Source organism: Solanum pennellii, chromosome 4, assembly GCF_001406875.1.
Source record: "Solanum pennellii chromosome 4, SPENNV200".
In the NCBI taxonomy this organism is placed as follows: Eukaryota; Viridiplantae; Streptophyta; class Magnoliopsida; order Solanales; family Solanaceae; genus Solanum; species Solanum pennellii.
Genome location: NC_028640.1, coordinates 21358095 through 21381305, shown reverse-complemented (window position 1 = coordinate 21381305; position 23211 = coordinate 21358095). Strand labels below are relative to the sequence as shown.

The 23211-nt window shown below is 32.8% G+C and overlaps 1 protein-coding gene and 1 non-coding gene across 2 annotated transcripts; one reads left to right on the top strand and one right to left on the bottom strand.

Moving 5' to 3' along the window:
- Positions 1-440: 440 nt before the first annotated feature.
- LOC107016577 (homeobox-leucine zipper protein HDG11-like) lies at positions 441-7067 on the top strand. Its single transcript, XM_027916101.1, has 8 exons — positions 441-631; positions 1693-2094; positions 2795-2887; positions 2992-3201; positions 4000-4183; positions 5029-5294; positions 5972-6061; positions 6523-7067. The coding sequence occupies exons 2-8, from the start codon at positions 1735-1737 to the stop codon at positions 6895-6897; spliced, it is 1578 nt and encodes a 525-aa protein (XP_027771902.1). The 5' UTR covers positions 441-631; positions 1693-1734; the 3' UTR covers positions 6898-7067.
- A 15386-nt stretch (positions 7068-22453) lies between these two features.
- Positions 22454-22588, bottom strand: LOC114077005. The gene has a single exon (XR_003578101.1). It is a non-coding gene; the product is annotated as a small nucleolar RNA snoR137 (small nucleolar RNA).
- Between the last annotated feature and the right edge of the window lie 623 nt (positions 22589-23211).

Here is a 23211-nt window from a genome sequence, read left to right as displayed (position 1 = left end):
TTAGTGTCTAAGCAATAAAGACGTTAGTTTCTATAGGTTAAATGTCTTTCTCATTTTAAATAAAAAATGTAACTTCTTTCTAATGGTTGGTTCTCGATATTATTTTCTAAACTCGACTAATTAAGAATCACATCAAAAAATCCCGCATTAGGGTTCCACTAATCAAGATTTGAATAACAAAAATTAGTAGTTCAATCCCATATACCCTAAATATGTGTCGAAAATTCCAACTTTAGGGGTCGAATTATTCATAAATTCAATAAAAAGTCTAATTTTTTTTAGTAAAATGCTCCCTACCGAAGATGATGACTCAATGTAGAGGGAAAACATGATCCATACGATTAACAATGGGATTAAGTCAAATGTTTTTGAATGAAAGGTTCTCTAGCAATACTTATCAACCAATCATGTCTTTTATGATGCATAAAGTCCTTAATTCTTTTCTTTTTTAGGTCTATTTTTTAAAAAAATTTGTCAATAACTGTTGTTCTTTTCTTGTATTCTTAAATGAAGATCCTCCAGTGCACGTTCACACCCAAATGAGAATCAGCAAAATAAACTGAGTAGAGAAATAGGACCTTATACCGAGCAGAACGTGGTTCGATTTCAAAGCAAAAGTACTCCAGTTGAGGTATTTTTAATTAGATTGTCTTTTCTATAAATGCTCTAATTCTAATTGATGGCTTTTTATTATAATTGTTATCATCGACATTATCATTATTATTATTGTTCTTAATGTTTACACAATAATGAATCGTTTTGTTTTCCATTAAAAATTTTAAATACTTAAGAAATAAATTACTAATTGAAAGTTGGGTAGACTCCATGGTGTGGCTAGTGAATCTTTTGTGTTAGGCCATAAAATGTTTCTCCAAATTTTGTTACGTTGTTCGAATGTGTGATTTAATACAACAATTACTTCCTCTAATAATTTTTTTCGGACTCATTAACAAATAAAGAAGATCTTTGAATATTAAATGGGAGATTTATACTAAATCCAGACTAATACAAATGGTTGAACAAGCAGATGAGTAATAATTAAAGATATTTATGCCTAAAAGTTTATGCCTGCTCTTTGAGAAATTGTATTCTCTTTATCAAATAATTACATATCAAAAAGATCGCCAATATTGTGAGCATCTTGTAAGAGTTATACAAAAATACGATCAGCATATGTCATCCTTACAATGTCTAGTAAATCAGTATCAATTTCACGATGTACATATGCATAAACATAAAAAAAAAGTAAAAAAAGATAAATAATTATATGTGCTAAAGATACATGGTAATTGTGAACATTACAATAATATATTCGTTGAATTGTTAGATATAATAGTATTAAAAATATAACAAAAGAATAACACCAAAATGGTAGAAAATAGTGAACATTTTTCATACTAAATATATTTCTGTTAAATCAATTAAAAGTTAATTAAACTTTAATATCAAATTAACAACACAAAAAGGAAACTAGGTATGAAAAAGTATAACGGCCTAACAAGAACAACATAAAAATTTCTACATTGACATAACTTGCAAATATATTTAGTAGTATAGAATATGACGTAAATTTGATTACAGAAATATGATGATGTTGATGATATATGATAAGTATGTTATATGATTACTTAGTATAGTAATAAGTGACTTAATTAAGAATTGCTATTTAGTTTTTTTTTTTTCATTTTGCAGCACGAAAGCATATCAAATGTCATTCCAAGTGTTCCTGGAAGGATGGGTTCAAATAACAATAATGCTAGAGCTCATTCAATAAGTGATAATATATCCTCATTGATGTCTCCATCGCCACAAGAAAATTATGAATTTCATCATAATAACAGGGAGAAATCAATTATTTTGGGGATACTTATTGCAGCATTAAATGAAATGGCAGAACTTTTAAAATTCGATATTCCAATTTCTATTAAATCATCAATTAGTAATGAATTTTTATTTAATTGGGAGAATTATGAGGAAATATTTTCAAATCCAAATCAGCCTGGCGAATCACCGACAACTCGATTTGAATCATCAAAGGTTTATGGAGTGGTGCCAATGAATGTAATTGAGTTGATCCAAAATTTTCTTGATCCGGTAAGTGTCGTTGATACTTTCACGTTATACCTTATGACTGGTATATATTATCTACTTTTTCTTAAATTGATATATATATTCTTAGAATGTGCCAATGTTATAATGAAAGGGTTAATTACTTCATTTTATATTTTAGCTCTCCCATGTGTTGAAAAGAAAAAAATTGTAATTGCTAACAACTTTTTGGATATAGTTTTTAAAAGTAACTAATGTTTTTAGAATTTGGTAAAAACTAGTTGTTTTTCATGCGAAAACACACCATACAAATTTCAAACTTGAGAAACTAGTTAAAGATTGAACATGTTTTCATGATTTTTCGAAAATCTAATTTTTTTCACTTAATGATATTCTAAAGTTAGCCATTTTCAATGACTTTCGAATTCTATGGTCGTTTTGATTGATTTTAAATTTATGTCTTTTAAATAGACTATTTTAATTTGATTTTATCTCACAAAATACTGACTATCATAAGTTCAAATAGAGTTAAAACTATTTACAATAAGTAGTTTTTATAGCGATTTTATGATTAACTAAAAGAAAATTAAGTTAATTACACGAGTTTCAAGCTGCAATTTAGATGAATTCTTTGTTTACTTAGCTATATATGATCCTAGTTAGTTAAATTGTTTTGGAAGTATTATTGTCTTTCTTGTTTAATCATAAATCATATTCTTAAAAATATTTAATTTGTTATATGCAGATCAAATGGATGAACATGTTTCCTACCATTGTCACCAAAGCTAGGACTGTTGAAGTACTTGATTCGGGAGATTTAGGAGGCTCTATGCAATTGGTAAATTCATATTACATCATTTTTTTATTTGTTTCTTTTATATTAAAAAATATATTCAAAAATCTTCCTTTAATATGAACATTTTTCTTGGTTCTTGAAAACAGATGTATGAAAAGTTACATATTCTATCTCCTCTAGTTGAAGCTAGAGATTATTACTTTATACGTTATTTTAGAAAACTTGATGAAAAAACATGGATTATGGTGGATATTTCATATGATCTAATCAAAGAGATCCGAAGTGGTGAAACTTCTCATGCTTGGAAATTTCCTTCTGGTTGTGCAATCCAAGATTTGGAACATGGAGAAAGTAGGGTACGTAATTTTCCTATCTATATATATATGTATCTGTATCAAAAAGTCTATTGTGCACAATTCTACACAATAATTATTGGGAGAGATTGTTTCACAGTTCAAATTAATGACATATATATATATATATATATATATATATATTTGTGTGTGTGTGTGTGTGTGTACATGTAACTTATTTTTGAGCATATCATCTAGAAAAAAATTAACATGTACCGATACTTATCTCATAATGTTCCTTTTTATTAATATAATATAAGAACCAAATCTGTATTTGTTCTTGATTTATCCAATTTTGGATCGTCATGTTATGTTGACAACACTCCAAATAATGTCGATAACACTCTAAATATTGGAATGTACGTTGGGGGCTATTTAAAGTGTCCCCATTATTCATTTAGAAATGTTTTTTTACTATATGTATACGCTTGTACAATCCCATCAACAGCCTTACATGTTATAATTTGGAATTATGTTAGATTGAATAACGATTTTTAAAAATATATGTTAATAGAGTCATTAGACCTATAAGTATTACTCTTAATTTACCGATGTTAGAACATTGATCCACATTATGTTCGATGTTGAACATTGACCCATATTATGTTGTTCATGTCAAGATGTTCAAATTTTTTAAAAAAATGGATGAATAGCTTTCACTATGTGTTGTCTTAAAAAAATCTTCACCTTATATCTCATTTCTGAAAAATTATTATTTCCAACATACTTTCATGTCGTTAGTATTACTAATGATCTAGCTAAATATTTATTTGATTTCTTGAATAATTTTTTCTTATGTAGGTTACTTGGATTGAACATGTTCAAGTAGATGAAAAAATTCCAGTCCATAATATGTTTTTGCCTTTATTGATTGACCGTCAAACATATGGAGCTAAAAGATGGATTGTTACACTTCAAAGAATGTGCGAAAGATATAATGTTGAAGTGGGTGCAACAAGTCTTTCTAGGCATGATCCAAAACAAGGTTCTATTTTATGTACCCTTCTTTATATGTTTACCAGTTTATATTTTTTAATTTATATTACAACGTAAGGATTTTTGTAAAATAAATTTATGACTTCAAGGCCAATTTGATAAAGAAAAAAATGTGGGTATACAACTATTAGAAAATTGGAAAAAAATCTAGATAAACACAAAAGAGCTGGGGAGGTAGAAAAATTCCTCTAACAAAAAACAATGACCAGCCTTGGCAATGCACATTCTACATTATCTCAAGCCATCAAATAAATTAACTTTAACATGCTAAGTCACATGTTTCACGTAACTTAGAAGTAGTAACAATGTACCCTTAAAACTAGGAAATAAGAAACTAATCTATTTGATTAAAAGATTTAACAATAAATTAATCTCCTTTTCTTTGCCTAAATGTACATGACATTACTTCTGAATTTCTCTTTTATATTTTGATGTGTGTTTTGGCTCACGAGTTTATTTTATTTTTCTTAAAATATAAGTAATTTATCGATTTGATTAAAGAAAATGATATTTCTTTAAAGTGGCTAAAATATGATTACTTTTTTTGTAATTTGGGGGAAGTCATTTCTCTTCACAATCATATAAACTTAAGCATTATATCAACACTTTAATGACACTTATACATTATTACCACCATTAAAATTCGATGATTTCATCAAAACACCATCTACTTTGATAAATTTATTATGAGTAAGATCAATCTGAAATAATCTTTTATAAATACTTTTTCAAGTAGTTAAATATTCTCTAAAAATGACTTTTGTGACGCCATTTACAGTCTAAAATGATAAGTTATATATATTTGTTAATTTTGTTATTTTTTTTTATTTGCAGTGCTCAATGATCCAGAAATCCTCGAAAATGTAATGCAAATATCTCTAAGGATGGTGAAGAGGTTTTGTGAAATCCTAAGCATGACTGAAAAATTAGATTTTCCAACTTCGTCAAAATTTAAAAGTGAAGATAGAGTTTCTATAAGAAAAAATGAAGACATTACACAACAAAAAGGCTTCATTATCACTGCTGCTACTTCCCTCTGGCTTCCTCTTTCATGCCGAAATGTTTTTAATTTCCTCAAAGATAATAACTCAAGGTGTCAGGTATGTTTTATAATCTTGATAGTAGAGTGATTTGTTCAAATATTTTTTTTGATGTTCACGCTGAAATGTCGTTAGAAATATCATATAATATAACAACCTTAATATACATGTAGGTTCTAAAGAAAACATAGATCTTATACAGAAATGTTGTTATATAGTCGTCGTCTTCTACGTAAAACATAGATATTATACAGAAATGTTGTTATATAGTCGTCTTCTTCTACGTATCCTTTTATTGTACATTAAATTTTTAATACAATGCTCCAAACGTCTGTAAAATTTTTTAGAGTTATTAATCCTAGTAAAATTTGTTTTTTAACCAATCGACGCAAAACTTAGTAAACTTGTAGATCCACTATAGATTTTCGTGTTAAACCAGGAAAAGCAACAATAAGTATGAAAATCTGAACTCGTAATTTCAAATGTATAATGTGTTATGTATTAAGAATCTTCCGAACCATTAAGTCAAAGTCCTGATTTTAACTATTCTACTTATTTTTGCGCTCTCATGTTGTTGTCTACGTGTTTATCTCTTGACATTAATTTCACATAACTTTTTTTATTTTTATTTTTACTGTGTGATCTTACAATGCTCATCTCATAAGCTAATATTTTTACTATAAAATTATTGTTTCGTTTATTATTGAATTTAGATTTTGACTTTTTTTTATTATTAGTGGGATGTTTTGGCTGGTGAAAATACTGTCACTGAATTAGCAAGAATAGAAACAGGATGTGTTCCAGGAAACAATATTACAATCATTCAGGTATTTCTCATCTTTAATTGTTTATAATTTGTTTTTATTTTCTTAATCTATAAAGAAAATGGTATTTCACTATTTCTTGGCAAAAAAATGGATATTCATATTCCTTTGGCATGTAATAACACCACAATGTATAACTTGCAATTTTTTTTCACTTTACGATTTAATCTTTGAATATTACATGAAAGGCAATTCCTAGATTAATTATTCCACTTTCTTTTCTTTCAATATTTTTTTCAATCTAATTATTATTAGTATATTCCACTATATAAAAAGATAAGAATTAACTATAAAATTTGTTATTCATTGGTTTCCAAAAGGATGTAGAAAATAACATTTCTTTATAATACAATGTTAGATGAGATTAATGAAAGAAAATTTTGTTGTAAAGGGAAAAAATATACATATGTAATTTTTTACTGCTTACAGTAATTTTTTTAATAATAATTGTAATGTAAATGCAGCCTTATGTTCCAGAAGAGAAAAAAATGTTGATTCTTCAAGAGTCCGCCATTGATGAATTGGGAGCATTTTTAATCTATGCACCCATTGATTTGTCAACAGTCAATTCAATTTTTAAAGGAAGTGATGTCAACAAAGTTTCCATTTTGCCTTCAGGATTCATCATATGTCCCGATGGTCGCCACAATTTGGACACATACATTACTAAAAATGCACAAAATGGTTCAATTTTGACAATGACTTTTCAAATATTGATTTGTCATGCCAACAACGCTTCAATCTCCTTGAAGCAACAAAAGAGTGCAGTGACTTCTGTTCATAACCTTTTGAGCTCTACAATTTTAAAAATTAAAGCAACATTAGGTTGCTCTGACTAAAAATTATAATGTTTTAGTTGCTTAATATCTTTTTTGGGTATCTTAAATCTTAGATAAATTAAAATGTTTGAAGAATGACATGTTCTCTTTTTAGTGACAATTGTAATATTCTCAAGACGATGAGATATATTATTGTTGTTGTCTCTTATATTGATAGACTAAATTTGAAAGTCTCATTATTTGATTATTTAAATTTTAGCTTATTTGAAAAAAAAAATCAAAATCTTCTTTCATAAAAATGTATTATTTTTAAGCAAACAGTCTATCGAAAAGGTAGAAACTTTTATTTGGCTACTAAATTTGAAAATTACTTTTTCTACTCATTCTATTTGTTATTTGACATGCAAGACTTTCATCCCAATTTTCTCTAGTCAATTTTAGTGTACTAGTGTATGTAGTATTCATGCGTTGATGAAATTATTCAAACAAATTTGATAACCTAATCTATTTGCATCATGATTTTGATGATATACTTTGTGGTTTTTTTTCAAAATATTTAACTTGTAGCTTGTATTGACATACTTCAACCTCCTCTTTCTCCTCCCTTCCTCTTTTACCAATTCATTGTGTTTCTCTAAAATTTGTAAGATGTCCTTTTTCATTGTTTTGTTTCATTAAAACACTAGTCTTTTCTTTTCTGAACATTACTATCTATCAGTGTCTTTAGAATTAAAAAGACAATACATGTGTATGTTTTAAAATTTATTACCCTAAGAGGGGATTAATACAACACAAATTAGGAATTAATTAGTGATACTATCACCGAAGATAAGAAAGGCCTAATAAATTATACAACTTTTTGGTGCTAACTATATACCTTAAAATTTTAACTTACAAAAGAATCAGCTTTGATGTCTTTTGTCCTAACGCTAGCTAGATATTTGGTGCTTGTCAAATTGAAGATTCTCTTAACTATAAGATGTTGGAAGGAATTGATTCGAGTTCTGGTCCTCTATTGAAGAAAGTTTGGCATGAAATTATGCTACTTGGTTTCCCATTATGGTAAAAGTGAGTGATTTCTATTTAATACTCTTTCTTGTAGAAATTCATTGTCATGCCCCGAGACTCGCATAGTGCTTAGAGTAACAAGTGATCTCAAACTAACCTCATGGCATGGCATGATAGTAAGATAGAAACCAAAGACTAAAAATAATGAATGCAGAATAAAGTCTGAAATGGTCTATCAAGTCAAAGAGAAAACATAACTTAGTACACATATATGGAGGTATCAAAATTGTCTATCTGAAAGTCTCTACTACATGAGTTGCTAGGACAAGCTCATATAAAACTCTAAGATGTCTAAAGTGAAAGTATTTACCGAAAAAATCATGTAGGGACATTCTCAGATCAAGAGGAACTACCAAGATAATGTTGATAGCCATTTGGAGTAAGACTTACCACATGCCTTCTTATAAGTGTTAGAATTTACATTATCAAATAATTAATATAGGCAGAAAAGTATATGTGTGTTATAATGAATAAAGAGAAATGCATAAAACATGAAATCTAAACATGATATATCTATATAAAAACAACATGTTGATTCAAGAATAAGTATATAATTATGAAAATTGAGTAAAATTAAATTGAAATATCTAAATTACATGATCATTGCAAAATCTGAAGTCTAATTTGTGAGATTCGAAAACAAAGATGAACCATGTTAACTACTAAATAGAGTTCAGTGATCTGATCCCACCACTAAAAAGGAATATCCTATTTCCAAAATACGAATTATGATGTCTGAGCTAAGGTAGATCCACTAGCTAAAATCTATAAACACTAATTCTATGGTAGAAGGTAGTTCTAATACAAAGGAATGACTACTAAAGTTTCCAAAATCCCGATAAATGGAAACATCCACAAATCTAGAATCTAGAAATAATACTAACTAGTACTGCACAATACTGATAATCAAATTAAATTTTAAGTAGCTCATAAATCATGATAACTCAACATAATGAAAAAAGATACTTTAAATGATAATACAATAAAAATCCTTTGGATTACTATAAGTCTCTTCTTTTACATGATAATACAATAAAAATCCTTGAAGATCTTGTGTACCTTAATTTTGGAAAATTCATAATTTGAGAAAACATTTCTTTGGGACTCAATGGATTAAGAGGAACCATTAATGAAGTTTCCGCATACCTGAGATAGATATCCTAGCTTGAATTCTTCAATGAAGGCTTGAATCTTTGAACCCTAGCTTTCTTAAGCGAGAAGACTTGAGAAAAAAAAATTGATTTTAGGTTAATTACTAATGAGAGAATACAAGTTTTATGCTATTAAAAATTCTTTATTCCCACATAGAATAGGCCAAAAGAATGTATTTTAGGAATTAAAGGAGTAAGAAAGACCAAAAGTCCCTGATTTAAAACTACCTGAGCTCAAATAGGGATGTCATTCTCAAGAAATACGACCATCAAAGGACTGTGAATGGGTTTGTATAAGACAAGAAGTAAATCTTGAATTTCAAAAGTTCAACTCTATGGACCATTTTGTGGTTCATAGAAGAGAATACGACTCCTAAAATCATTCGTACAAGCTAGGTCGCCTAAGTTCTGAAGTACTTAGCATGGATAGTCGATCATCTATAAAAAGTTCTACAACCCGTCCTTATTTTCCATAAAAGGTAGGGTCGTTCTTTGAATTTTTGATGTTTCAGTACATTAGTCTGCATATCCATAACACCTCGGACTTGAAAAGAGCTAAATAAAGATTCATACAAGTTACCCATCACTTTTTAGTTTTGGGTCAACTTCAAAGGACCATATATTTCACCACATAATGAAATAGGTGACCCACAAGTTATAAAAATGAGGTTCTAGTGTTCCTTTTACAACAAGGTGAAGTTTGCTGAATTTGGAGCTGGGAGTAAACAGTTATGAAGCCTCTCTAGTTAAGGCATTTGATCCCTTTGAGGGAAGGGTAATATGATATTTTACTTACCCCCACTAGACTTGACCAAATTTTTATCATCCATGTTATGGGTCTAATTAGACACTACGTTTATTTTTGACATTCCAAAACACTTGGGTATTTTTGAGCAAGTTTCAAGAGGAGAAAAGGAAGGGTTTCAAGCATTTTCTAAAGAACTAAGGATTTCGCCAAGAACTGTAAGAGCCCGAAAATAAAATAGATCTTCACATGTGTTTTATTAGTTGAAAAGTTGTTGATATAATGTTAAACTGAGTTTATAGGTAAGTTTGGTTGTATTTGAGGTCAAACGTCAAGGAACGACCAAAACGTTCGGAGACTAGTCTTTTATGTGCTAATGTGCTCTTATGTGTTTTGGCTGAAGTTAGTGTGTTTTTTGACGTCTAAGTCATGTGGGGATGACTCATATTTGTAGAATATCGAGTTTAGGGGTTTAAATTCTGGGTATGACTACCCAAGGACCCACAAGGGGCACTTGAGTAGGACCCCATCTTTTAGCGAAGAAGTTGCCAGGCAACATGATTGACGACTCCAAATAATGGACCATCAATGCATTGAAGGCCAGTCAGTCTTTAGTGTCAATCATGCATGCATCTTTTTGAGCCTCTGACCGAAATCAAGGACCCCATTGACGGGGCGTGGTCCAAGTCACGGTCCCTCATCTGGTGGGCGTCAAATGGACCTGCAATTCTGCAGGTGGTTCAGCCAACTTGGGGGTGAAATGGTTAATTCACCCCAAGTATTTTAAAGGGTAGGGTCGGTGATTTTATGTTTATTTAAGTATTTTAAGAGTGATAAAACAGTTAAACCCCTAATTAGAATTCATTATTCACTTTTCCTAAAATCAAAGCCCTTTCTCCTAAGAGAGTTCTCTCTATATCTCCATGAAAGTTCAAGATAAAATCGGAGCTAGGGCTACGGATTCCAATGAATTCTTTCTTCAATTCTCTTGGGATTTCATCTAGTAAGGTATGTGATTTATTTATCTAATGTTAGCTATCACCTTAGAGACAATTTCAAAGTGATTTCAAAGTTTATTAAAAATTCAAATTTTCACTCTAACTCAAGGGTTCTTGCATGAAATGATTTCAAATCATTAGATGTGAATTATTGATGTTAAATTGATGTTTCACAGTGAAAATATCCATGAAACCTTGATCTTGAAAAAATTCCTAAATTTGGCTTATAAATTGGGTTTATTGCTTACGATATAATGTAGATGGAATTATGATTATAATCAGTTGCATAGTTGATTTCTATTGTAAATTATGCTATTATATTATGAATTGTTTGAGATGTTAAGTAATGACGATCTTGGCTATTGGAAGAGGGTAAGTTGACCTGATTCCCTTTATAATGTAGAATTGATATGAAACTGCTAATGTGTGGTATGGTCCACTTATGGTGGCAGTGTTTACTTCTTGTTCTTATTGTAATCATTGCATTGTAGGCATTATTATATGAATTGTAGTAGTTTCATGTTATGATATATATGAAGCTATATTGTGAAGTCAATGTTACCTTATATAATGAAGTTATGGCATATACGAACGTATAAAATGAAGGATTATATGATATATATATGATATTGTATAATGCGAATGTAATGTGAATGTGAACTTGTATAATGCGAGTTAATTGTTATGAAAGGCATGAGTCCTCTAAATGTTGATGTGTGATATTATAGATGTTTTATTTTTTAAAAAATACTATTATTTTAAAAATGGTGAAGATGACTGACTAGGTTTCGAAAAATCAATTAATCTTATTATTTAAGAAAAATCGACTTTCCAAATTACGGAGTCGCCACTTGATTTTTGATAAAATCAAGAAAAAATTTTAAATTTTCAAAAGATTTAAAAACAGATAAAAATCGATTGAAAAGACAAGGTTCGAAGTTCAATGTACATCCCGAGAAGGTGTTAGGTCCTCGAGATGCCCACTAACTTGCGGTTGACCGGCGATTTGACTAAAATGACCTTAATATACGTTTTTTTAATTTTTTAACTTAGTAAGAAATCGTTTTGATATACTTATTCCATTTTTTATTTATTTCTAAAGGAAAATAATTAGAGGGAATTTCTAACGGGAATAACCTAACTTTGACAAAAGTCAATAAAAACCAACTATGTAAGTAAACATAATAGTAAAATTTAAAATAAAAGAAGTGGCTGCCCTTTGTGGGATTATTAAGATTCTACCAAAATATTCAAACAAATAATAAATGAAGAGGAGAAATATTTGAACTTGCGCTTGATTGCGCCTGCGGAAGATGCTTTTCTTGTTGGAGTTGTACGATATGGTAGTGCTCGTTGCTTCATTCTCTTATCGCGTCTGGGTGATGGGGAAGTCGTTTGCTGGAATTTCCTGCGCGTGAGGGAGACGGGAGGGGGCTGTGAAGAGGAAGGAAAAAGGGGCCGGGTCGACTTAGGTGTAGTTGGGCTGGAATGAGAGTTGGGTTGCTGGAAGAATTGGGCTGGGAATTCTAGGGCTGAAGTGGGCCTGAAGAAATTGAATTGGATTGGAATTGGGCTGGATATTAAAAGAGAATTTGCTGCAAGAATGGCCCAAAATTGAACTGGAAATTTAAGATGGGTTAATTTAATAAATAGCCAAATTGAGTTAGGATAATAAATTCGGCTAAACCTTAAATAAAACGAATTTGTATTAATTAATCAACGAGCTTCTTTATTTTAGTAATATAATTATTTTAATTGTAAAATAGTGATTCAAAATATAACCATAATTTTAAACTAAATTAGTTTAATAGAATACTCACTAAAATTAAAATATTTTTGAGATGGTTTTTGAATAATAATAAAATATACTAATTATATACATAATAATGTAAGATATATATATTATCTAAAAGTTATAAGAAATGACAAAACTATTCAAAATAACGCAAACTTCATATATATTTTTTAAAAATTTATAAAACTAATTATTTTAAATTGTTTGGAAAATTTAAGAAGCTCGAGAACTAATTTATACCGTGGAGGGTCGAAATTGGGTGTCAACAACTGTCCCTCATTTTTCTTGGGTTGATGCAAGCAATTCGAGGAAAATGAAATTGACCAAACCAATTTTGACCAACCCCATTCATCCTTAAGGGAAGGATTTGGCAAAGGGTTCAGGAATTATGGCCGAACCCTTGAAACGGGTTTCCTACATATCTCAGGCTATATGAGAATTCAGGCCACTTGTAGTTCGATAAGTTTGATTTAACGCACGATTTTAAAAAAAAAAATCAAAAGCCACCTCGATACCGAATTATGAAGGTATCGAAATACTCGAGAATAAAATTCGAGAGCGAATGTTGGAATACAGCCGAGTTTTCAACATTGAATCCGCCTACATATCCTTAAACCTTCAGGAATCAGGCTGTGTGTAGTTCGACTCGATCGGTTAAAAAAGAGATCTATTATGCTAGATAACCTTCGGCTTTGGACAAGTGACCAATTAAACGAGTATGAAAAGGAGGCTTGTAACCTCTCAGCCATGAATGTGGAGCTCTTCACACCATAGGTAAGAACTTACACGGACATAACTTTCAAAACTCTTGGTGTATCATCACTCAGATTGGAAAGTTGCTTCCAATAAATCAAAATTTCCGGATGCGAGACTTAAGCTGACAGACCTAAAGAAGTACCCACATGCCTTAAGATAGGGGTGTGGTTTGATAGTGGTGGAAGTCGCTCCTCTGCTCGTGTCCTAAGAGTTTGACATTCCTCTTTAGACTGTGTCCCAGTTCGCTGCTAAGGAAAAATTCCACGTTGTGCTGCATCCTTGTTGATGTCGTCCGCACCTGTGGTTTGGTTTGAGAATTCATCCTCTTGGATGCTCTCGACAAAGATTGAGATAAAAACTCGTCAGCTTAAAAATGCAATCAGGATGAGAGACAGTGTCTTTTTACCATGTCGACACTTCATTGTTCTCCTCAATATTCGACGTCGACTCGATCGGTCTGACGTACAGCAAATAAAGCTTATGACTTGTGTTTTGCAATATAACAATGTACTCTATACTTGATGTCGAAATAAATAAATAAATGCTGATGCGATGTCGGTATTTCTTTTGATGTCATCTTCGATGCTCTTCTTGATGTTTACTTTTATAAAATGAAAGAATGTCGTTGAGGCCAATGAATAAATATCCCTCTTGGGATACACGATTTCCCTTTCTTTATCCGTGTATGTCCTCTTGCGGGGCATGAATATCTTCCCACGATACGTAAATTCCTACGAGGTATGAGATCTTCTCGCAATGCATAAATTTCGGCGAGGTATGAAATCTTCTCGCGATGTGCAAATTTCAATGAGGCATGGATTCTTCTCGTGATGCATAAATTTCGGCGAGGTATGAACCCTTCTCGCAATGTCTAAATTTCAGCGAGGTATGAAATCTTCTCGCGATGTATAAATTTGACGAGGCATGAGATCTTCTCGTCGCGCATAATTGTTGACTCGCGATGCATGATTTTCCGCGATGCATGATTTTTATCTCGCAATGCATGAATATTCATATCGTCTCTGTTGATGATAACGGCAAGATGATTTTCAGATAACATCTCGCCTTGATCGATAATAATAATAATAATAAAATAACTATCCCCTATTTCGTAATGCATTGTCTTGATTGACAATAACTATCTTGTTTTATAATGTAATGCAAATAGCGTCCTTTACGGAAATCGTAAACTCTTCCTTGAGATTCCTATTTGATTCACCTTTGAATATGGCTAGACGCTCTTTGTAAATTTCATATTGTTGGAACTGGATTGAAATAAAAAATTCATATTCCCAAGTCTTTGACATAAGTGATATAAATGCTTCCTGTTCTCAGTATAATTACTGATTTTGGGGATAGTTTTCTCCTCTTTGGAGTTCTCTGTAACGAGCTAGCTAGCTCAATAATTATCCAATTGTAACGAGGTGGATGCTCGATAATAGTCCAACTGTAACGAGGTGGATGACTCGATAATATTCCAACTGTAACGAGGTGGATAGCTCGATAATAGTCCAACTGTAGCAAGGTGGATGCTCGATAATGTTCCATCTGTAACGAGGTGGATGCTCGATAATATTCCAACTGTAACGAGGTGGATGGCTCGATAATATTCCAACTGTAACGAGGTGGATGCTCGATAATAGTCCAACTGTAACGAGGTGGATGACTCGATAATATTCCAGCGGTAACAAGGTGGATGCTCGATAATGTTCCAACTGTAACGAGGTGGATGGCTCGATAATGTTCTAACTGTAACGAGGTGGATGGCTCGATAATGTTCCANGTGGATGCTCGATAATATTCCAAGTGTAACAAGGTGGATGGCTCAATAATATTCCAACTGTAACGAGGAGGATAGCTCGATAATAGTCCAACTGTAATGAGGTGGATGCTCGATAATATTCCAACTGTAACGAGGTGGATGGCTCGATAATATTCCAACTGTAACGAGGTGGATGGCTCGATAATAGTCCAACTGTAACGAGGTGGATGGCTCGATAATACTCCATCTGATTTAAAAATAGAAACCTGAAATGGAAAAGCATATATACAGACCACTTATGGGGTGGATCGCCCAACAAACTATATGTTAAAGTCTTTGATTGGCCAATCAAAACACATAATCCACTTATGGGGTGGATACCCAACAAATTAGAATTATGACTCTGACATATTCAAGAAACAAAGTACGCCGAAATAGCTACGCGACAAACATACTAAAAAACTAAATTGACGTTGATGCACGTCGCGACTATGATTCTGTTCTTTAAAAGAAAGAATTATCAAGGTGAATGACTTAATTCATTCACAAGGAAAATTAAAGACACTCTCGTCTTCCTTGACAAACTCAGCAGAATTTGAGTTTGTTGCAGTCATTTTAATCGTTATCGAAAACTTATAACAATTCGATAATTTGACCGTCAAGGAGATATTATGGTCACCATCATCTTTCTGATGTGATGGACTCGGTAATTCCCTTGCAACACTTCTAAGTTATTGTCACTTTGATCATCTTCAAATTTTGACGTCGATTTCATATATAATTTTGACTTTATCAATACTATCACCTGCAAAGCTCGACACCAAACATTAGTATCGATGATGAAGTAAAGAATTAAAGTAAAGTTGAGGAACTAGATTGAGTCATTTGGCCTATCCAGATTAGGCTATGATGAGTCTAACTATAATCTTTGATCATGACTCATAACTAGCGATCCTCCCGCACTTTGCTTCTTGCAACTTTGAAAGAATCTATTATTGTTTGGCTTTAATATTCCTGCAAGATAAAAAGAAACTTGTTTATAAATCACTCCGGGCAATATAAAGAAATTGAGATAAAATGAGATGAAAGATTTTCTAGGTTTTGTTGATGTGAGTCCACGATGGGTGCAAGTGACGCCCTTTGTCATTCTTGACAGCTTTCTATAGCCATTTTTGTTACTTCAATGTTCCTACATCCAAAGAAAAATTCTTAGTTTGAAAGACTGATTTGTGTTGGTCTTATCTCCATGCTCCTTCTTGCAGTTGGCTTACACACTCGCCCGCCCTTTATATGATATATTTGATGGAATTTTTGAGGACCCTCCTCAAAAAGTTGTCCCGATCTAAAATATATAAGAACTCTCGTAACTTGCTCTGTTAATTCTGAGGTTGCTCATTTTGGAATTTTGAGGCTCCTCCTCAAAATTTTGTCCCAGTTTACCTCAATAAGTAATAAATGACATTTGTGGAATTTTTGAGATCATCTCAAAAATTCTGTCCCAGTTGTAAACTAGATTATCGTAATTTTTGAGATCCACCCAAGGCTAACTCCGTAGAATTTTGGTCTTCTATTTTGACTTGTTGAAGAAGTCCAACTTCAAATAAGTTTTTGAGATCCTCTCAAAAATTCTGTCCCAGTTTCAATTATAAAGAGAAATGGAAATCTTACTGGGTATATGACCGAGCCGTTGTGGCGCCTACGTATCTCATTGGAGCAGGAATCAGGTCAAACGTAGTTCCCCTCTCAAGGATTAACCAAAATAGGAAGTTTTGATAAAGAAACGACCGAGGCCGACATAGGCCGCCTACGTATCTCATTCTTGAAAAATCAGGTGAAACGTAGTTCAAACAAGAAATGCGCGATACAACATGGGGAAAAAGGGTTAAACACATTTTCAAAAGAAAGGTAACAAAACTTCATATGCAGAATTTTGGCCAATGTTGGGCATTCTTCTTCTCGACCTTTGATGATGAATATCTTCAAATGACTCAGTTCAGAAATGTCTTGTAGTCACTCTTAAGCATCCAATATGTCATCCATTCAGGTGGTTTCCTCAATATTGATCAAGTTGTTGTTGATCATGTTTTGTATCTTGTGCTTCAGAGTTGAACAATTCTCTGTGTCGTGTCCAACGGCTCCTGAATGATAAGCACATCTGTGGTCAGCTTTTTAAAATTTTCCCAAAGAATTGGCTGGTCTTCCTTCTATAGGATAGAGCATACCCATTGCTTTCAACCTTTCATAAAGTTGAGTTTGAGATTCCCTTAATGGTGTAAATACTTTAGGAGCCTTCCTAAATTTTGGGCGAGGAAATTTTTCCTGATTGACATTATGGTTTTGATATTCCCTTTGAGAAGCTGGCCTCATACGGGTAGCCGTGACCATACTTACCTCCTCCACTTTTCCTTTTGATTTATCCATATCACTAATTCTAGTAGATTTTCCATTAGATCGCAATGCGGTAAATTTGGTGAGCTTTCCAGTCTTGAAACCATCTTCCAAAGCTTCTCCCACTTTGAGAATCTCGACAAATTTTTGTCCCATCATACACAACATTCTTTCATAGTACTCAGGCTTTTGAGTACGAATGAACATTTCAGTGATCTCACGTTCGGACATGGGAGGTTGAACTCTTGCGGCCTCTTTTCTCCAACGAAGAGCGTACTCTCGATACTTTTCTGTAGACTTCTGTTTGATCTTCTCCAAGTACTAGCGATCTAGGGCATCTTCTATGTTATGTCCAAATCTTTCCGTGAAATTCTTTGCGAGTGCATTCCAACTTTCCCATTGTTTCAGCTCTTGTGATGTAAGCCACTCCAAAGCTTCTCTACTTAGACTTCGACTGAAGAGACGCATCAATAATGCTTCATTTTTGCCAACTCCCACGAGTTGATCACAATAAACTTTCAGACGTGCTAGAGGATTTCCTGTTCCATTAAAAGTAACAAACTTTGGCACTTTGAACCCTTCTGGGAGGTTGAGATTCGGATGGATGCATAAATCCTTATAGCTCAATCCATCGACTTCGAAAATATAGTGCAACTCCTTCATGGCTTTTCTGATCTCTTCTTTTTTTTCATATTCACCTTGACTACCTCTTCTTTTGACCTCCACTCTCTCTCCTGTTCCTTATAGTGATCAAGCTCGAAACAGTTGACATAAGTTTCATTTGAAGTTGGGATTTGGAAAGTAGTCTTTTGAGGTATGGGTGGAAAAATGGAGGGATTCTGTGTATTTTGAGTGGCTTGATAATTTTGGGGGAAATTCTGAGGATCAGTATTTTGGTTTTGAAGATGGGGGAAGGTTTGAGCACTGTTCGTATTTTGGTTTTGAGGGGGATGGAGGATTTGAAGGTTAGTATTTTGAGGATGATGTGGTGCTTGACACGATGTGGTGGCGTGACGGGGATTGGGGGTAGTTAAGTCAATGATTGGAGGATTTTGAGTGGGGTTAGAGAGAAGGTTCTGAACCTGTTCCATGCTTGGGGTAGGAAAGTGGAGTGGAGGTCTTCCATCTCTTGGAGGGTTGAAGGATGAAATTGGATTAGACAAATGTTGCATTCTTTGCATTTCGACCCTCATTTCGGCAATCTGTTGCATCAACTGCATAATCAATTCATTTTTATCAGCGGCGGCGGGTTGAGCCACGACAACATCATTCATGTCAATCTCATCATTGTTATCCCCCATTATTGTCTTTTCTTTTTTGCAAATTTTGATCGGAGAAAGAATCTTTAGGGGCCTTAGACCTTGTGCAATACAGATGATCAACCAACTTACCAACACATATCAGTTTTAAATACCTGACAAATGAAAAAACTCAAAAGACAAATGTGTTAGTGCTCGGAGGTGGTAAATAATACAAGATATCACATATAGGTGTAAACACATAAGAGTTGCTTTATTCGGAGATAAACTGGCTCACAAATATAGAGAAATTAATATAGAGAAATGGTTAAACAGACAGGAATTTGTCTACCTAACTTTGGGATTAGAAAATGTCGAATTGAGTCGAGACAAAGTTGACGGTATCTTTCATTACCATACTTTGATTTTTGATTGAGATGTAACTCTAATTTCCTTGTAAGAGTCGAAAAAGATAAAATTTCTCAAAATTCTTTTGATTTGAAATGATGAATCTTTTTCTGATATGAGAGTAGTACTAAAGAAAAATGAAGTTCAAATTTTCCTTTTTTTTTTTTTTGAAACTAAAGACTCGAAGAATATTTGGACGCGCTTTTGACAGTAACTTGATATTTGTGCTTAGGGGTTCTAAAAGTATTTGAAGAAGAGTGAGCTAGAATATCTCTAGATAAAACAACATATTCACATAAGCAGTTATAACACATAAACAAATATTACGCGTTCTAAACAGATATGTGACCCTTTTATGCCAAGGGTAGACCTAGCGATTTGAGGGATTTATACGTCATTTGAAATATTTCATTGCCCCAAAACTCAAATTTATACAAATTTCATGAATAAAACTTAATGGGGATACATAATAGGGGAAATGTATACAAAATAATAAGTCACACGCAGGGGTACGACCCTAAACTATGTCTCCGCGAAAGAGCCTTCTTCTTTCTTGACTTGTTGTCATCTCCGGGTGCCAACATCTTCGAATAAGCTAGTAGTTTGTGAAACTCTTTCTTTAACTTATATAAACTATAATCTAATCCTTACCCCATGAGACAATGATTTTCTCAAACAACGTATACATCCTTCAAATTTAAACACATAAATATGAACGTCCATTTAGGCCGTGGGCCGTTTTGGACTCAAAGTGGTCTTCTAATGGGCCCAACACGCCATGGGTATTGGGTCATCTTAGGCAAATGCGCTATTTTCGGGATTTGGTTTAGCTCTATCCTAGATTTACTAGAATTGTTTTCAAATTGACGGTTACCCGAGTCGGACAAACATCAGGGTGGAGCTACCAAACAACGTCGGATGACCGCATTCCAACTATTTGTTTGATACTCCCAAACGAATTCTTGGGTATTTCTGAAGAAAGCCGTGGTAAGCCACGTAACTTTCGTTTTCCAAATGCATACTATTTGCCGTTTGGCGGGAATATGCCATGAAATGCAACAGTTTATGAAAAATTAAACACATTCGGCACAAATAATATTTTAACAGTCAAAACAAATAATCAAATAGTCATATCCTATGGTTAGAACTTAATTAATCCCCAGCAGAGTCGCCATTTCTGTTTTATTTTTAAAAAAATACTATTATTTTAAAAATGGTGAAGATGACTGACTAGGTTTAGAAAAATCAATTAATCTTATTATTTAAGAAAAATTGACTTTCCAAATTACGGAGTCGCCACTTGATTTTTGATAAAATCAAGAAAAAATTTTAAATTTTCAAAAGATTTAAAAACAGATAAAAATCGATTGAAAAGACAAGGTTCGAAGTTCAATGTACATCCCGAGAAGGTGTTAGGCCCTCGGGATGCCCGCTAACTTGCGGTTGACCGGCGATTTGACTAAAATGACCTTAATATACGTTTTTTAAATTTTTTAACTTAGTAAGAAATCGTTTTGATATACTTATTCTATTTTTTTTATTTCTAAAGGAGAATAATTAGAGGGAATTTCTAACGGGATTAACCTAAACTTTGACAAAAGTCAATAAAAACCAACTATGTAAGTAAACATAATAGTAAAATTTAAAATAAAAGAAGTGGCTGCCCTTTGTGGGATTATTAAGATTCTACCAAAATATTCAAACAAATAATAAATGAAGAGGAGAAACATTTGAACTTGCGCTTGATTGCCCAAATTCATCCCATTGGGCTTTGGTCCACCTGTCCTAAACTAAATCATTTAAATTGGGCCCTTTTTAACAATTTAAAAATCCTGCAAAAACAAAACATTGGCCTTTGGGCCTGTTAAAATTTAGCTGAAGGGCTGTGGCCCATTTCCTCGAAAGAACTAAGAAGTATACACGAGATGTATACTGCTGTATACGGTGTATATCCGATCCATTTTGGATCTTTTGAGCCCTGCATTTGTTCAAATACGCGTTTATCGCTTATTCACCCTGTATCTCCCACATTACTCTGCGTATTTGTACCTGTATCATTTTTTAACCTGTTTAACCATGGTATATCGTTGCCCAAAAATGTATACAAATGTATACGGGCTGTACCCTATGTCCGTATTCGTTGCCTAATCCTGTATTTTAATTAAAATAGGCATCCATGTATGTTAACCTGCAATTCACATTTTTTACACATATTCATTATATATCGCGTCTGTATATCAGTGTATACAGGCTGTATATCAGCCTATTTTTCTACTTTTGAAGGCTGAAAGTCCCTTTTCAGCAGCTTATTTTCACTGCTATCAACCCAGGTTTCGAATTTCACCTCCTGCGCACATTTCAACCTGTATATTAGTGTATAACAGATGTATATAGCTGGTATACAGCTTCTTCAACACCTGCAAATTATTTTTTACAGCCACTGCTTTGATTTTTCTTTGCTCCATAACAGCAATTCGATTGACTCGAAGACGGGAGAGACTCGAGCCTTCATGGCTTTGACTTGGGATGCAATGAGAAGAATCCATTATGGACTCGGAGGGGTTCATACAAGAAAAAAAAACGAAGCAAAACATTAGATAGAGAAAGAAAAACAAAAACAAAAAAAATAAAAATAAAAATGGGATTGAATGAATGAATTAACAAGAGAAAGCATATATGAACATACGAAGAGTTATTCAGACACTTGCAAAATAACTTATTTAGCTGTTTGGCAATACTCAAAATAACTTATTTTAAGTTTAAAAAAACTTATTTTAAGCCAAAAGTTAAAAGCTGAGGTAGAGGTGCTTTTCTTTTTTTAGCTTATAAGCTGTTTTAAGTTGACCACATTTTTATCTTTTTGCCCTTAATATTTTTATACAATCTCCAAATTACAACATAACCCTAACATCTCTTTTTTCCATTTTTCCCTTTTAACGTTTGGCATAGCAACTTCAGCACTTTCATCCAAACACATAACTGCTTATTTTAAAAATAAGTTTCAGCACTTTCAAAAGTACTTTTTTAAAGCTGCTTTTATTAAGCCCATCCAAACGGGCCCTAAGACATATATGTATGTAAAGACCAAAACGGTCTTAAATTGTAACCACCATGCACCAATATAGTGGTAACAAACTAGCTGCACTCATCAAAGATCATACTACTAATTTGGTATTTGTCAAATACTGATCATAAAACTCTAAGCAACACTTGCTATGATCTGAAAATATTATCAGAACAACTAAACTGCATTCATTCAATCTCATGAAGAAGAAATAATTTCTTAAAGCTTGGAAATGACAAGATAGGACATAGCAGGAGACAGGTAACAAAATGCAATTGAAATACCCCACGCTGCTTGATACTGACTATTTATTTATGCTTCGGAAACTTGAACATCCCTCACTTAAATTTTAAGAGAGAGTTCACCATATGAGGCAACACACAATCATTAAGAACAAAACTAAAGTTACTCCTAAGGAAACAGTTACACAAGACACGGACGAATTTTGATCACGTTGCAATCCAAATATCAAGCAAACTAGGCAAGAAGACAATTCATTTAACTCGCTATAGGACTTTGGATTAAGGCAGCCAGCTACAAAGGCCACTACAGAGTGAAACCAGCCTCTTAAACTATAGATTTCCAGAAAAATTTCAAATAACTAACGTTGGCTCATATCTAACATAAACAAGAGAGCAATGGCTTAACATCGAATACAAAACGAAAACATTCATTCATGATGACTAAAGAGACGGACTATACGAGAAGAGTAACGATTTTTTGAAATAAAAATAAAATAACTATATTCTTGAACCACATACTCGAACAAAAGCTTAGAAAAGGTTCAAGCGAAGAGAGGCTACAGATACAACTCCATTAAACCTTACTACAATATACTCGAGGCAAGCAAATACAAAGGTTATCCGACGAACAAGACGAGAACTCGTCCGAGCATATACCTTCGCAACCAAATATGACCAAAAGAACCAGTGTGTATATCGATCAAAATAACACATTATGCTGCCTACAAGTTCAATCAAGACTAAATGAACAACTCCAGT

Coding starts and splice junctions, on each gene's coding strand:
- LOC107016577 (XM_027916101.1), top strand. CDS start 1,735: ATGGGTTCAAATAACAATAATGCTAGAGCTCATTCAATAAGTGATAAT. Junction 2,888..2,991: donor TAGGAGGCTCTATGCAATTG/GTAAATTCATAT, acceptor TCTTGAAAACAG/ATGTATGAAAAGTTACATAT. Junction 4,184..5,028: donor TAGGCATGATCCAAAACAAG/GTTCTATTTTAT, acceptor TTTTATTTGCAG/TGCTCAATGATCCAGAAATC.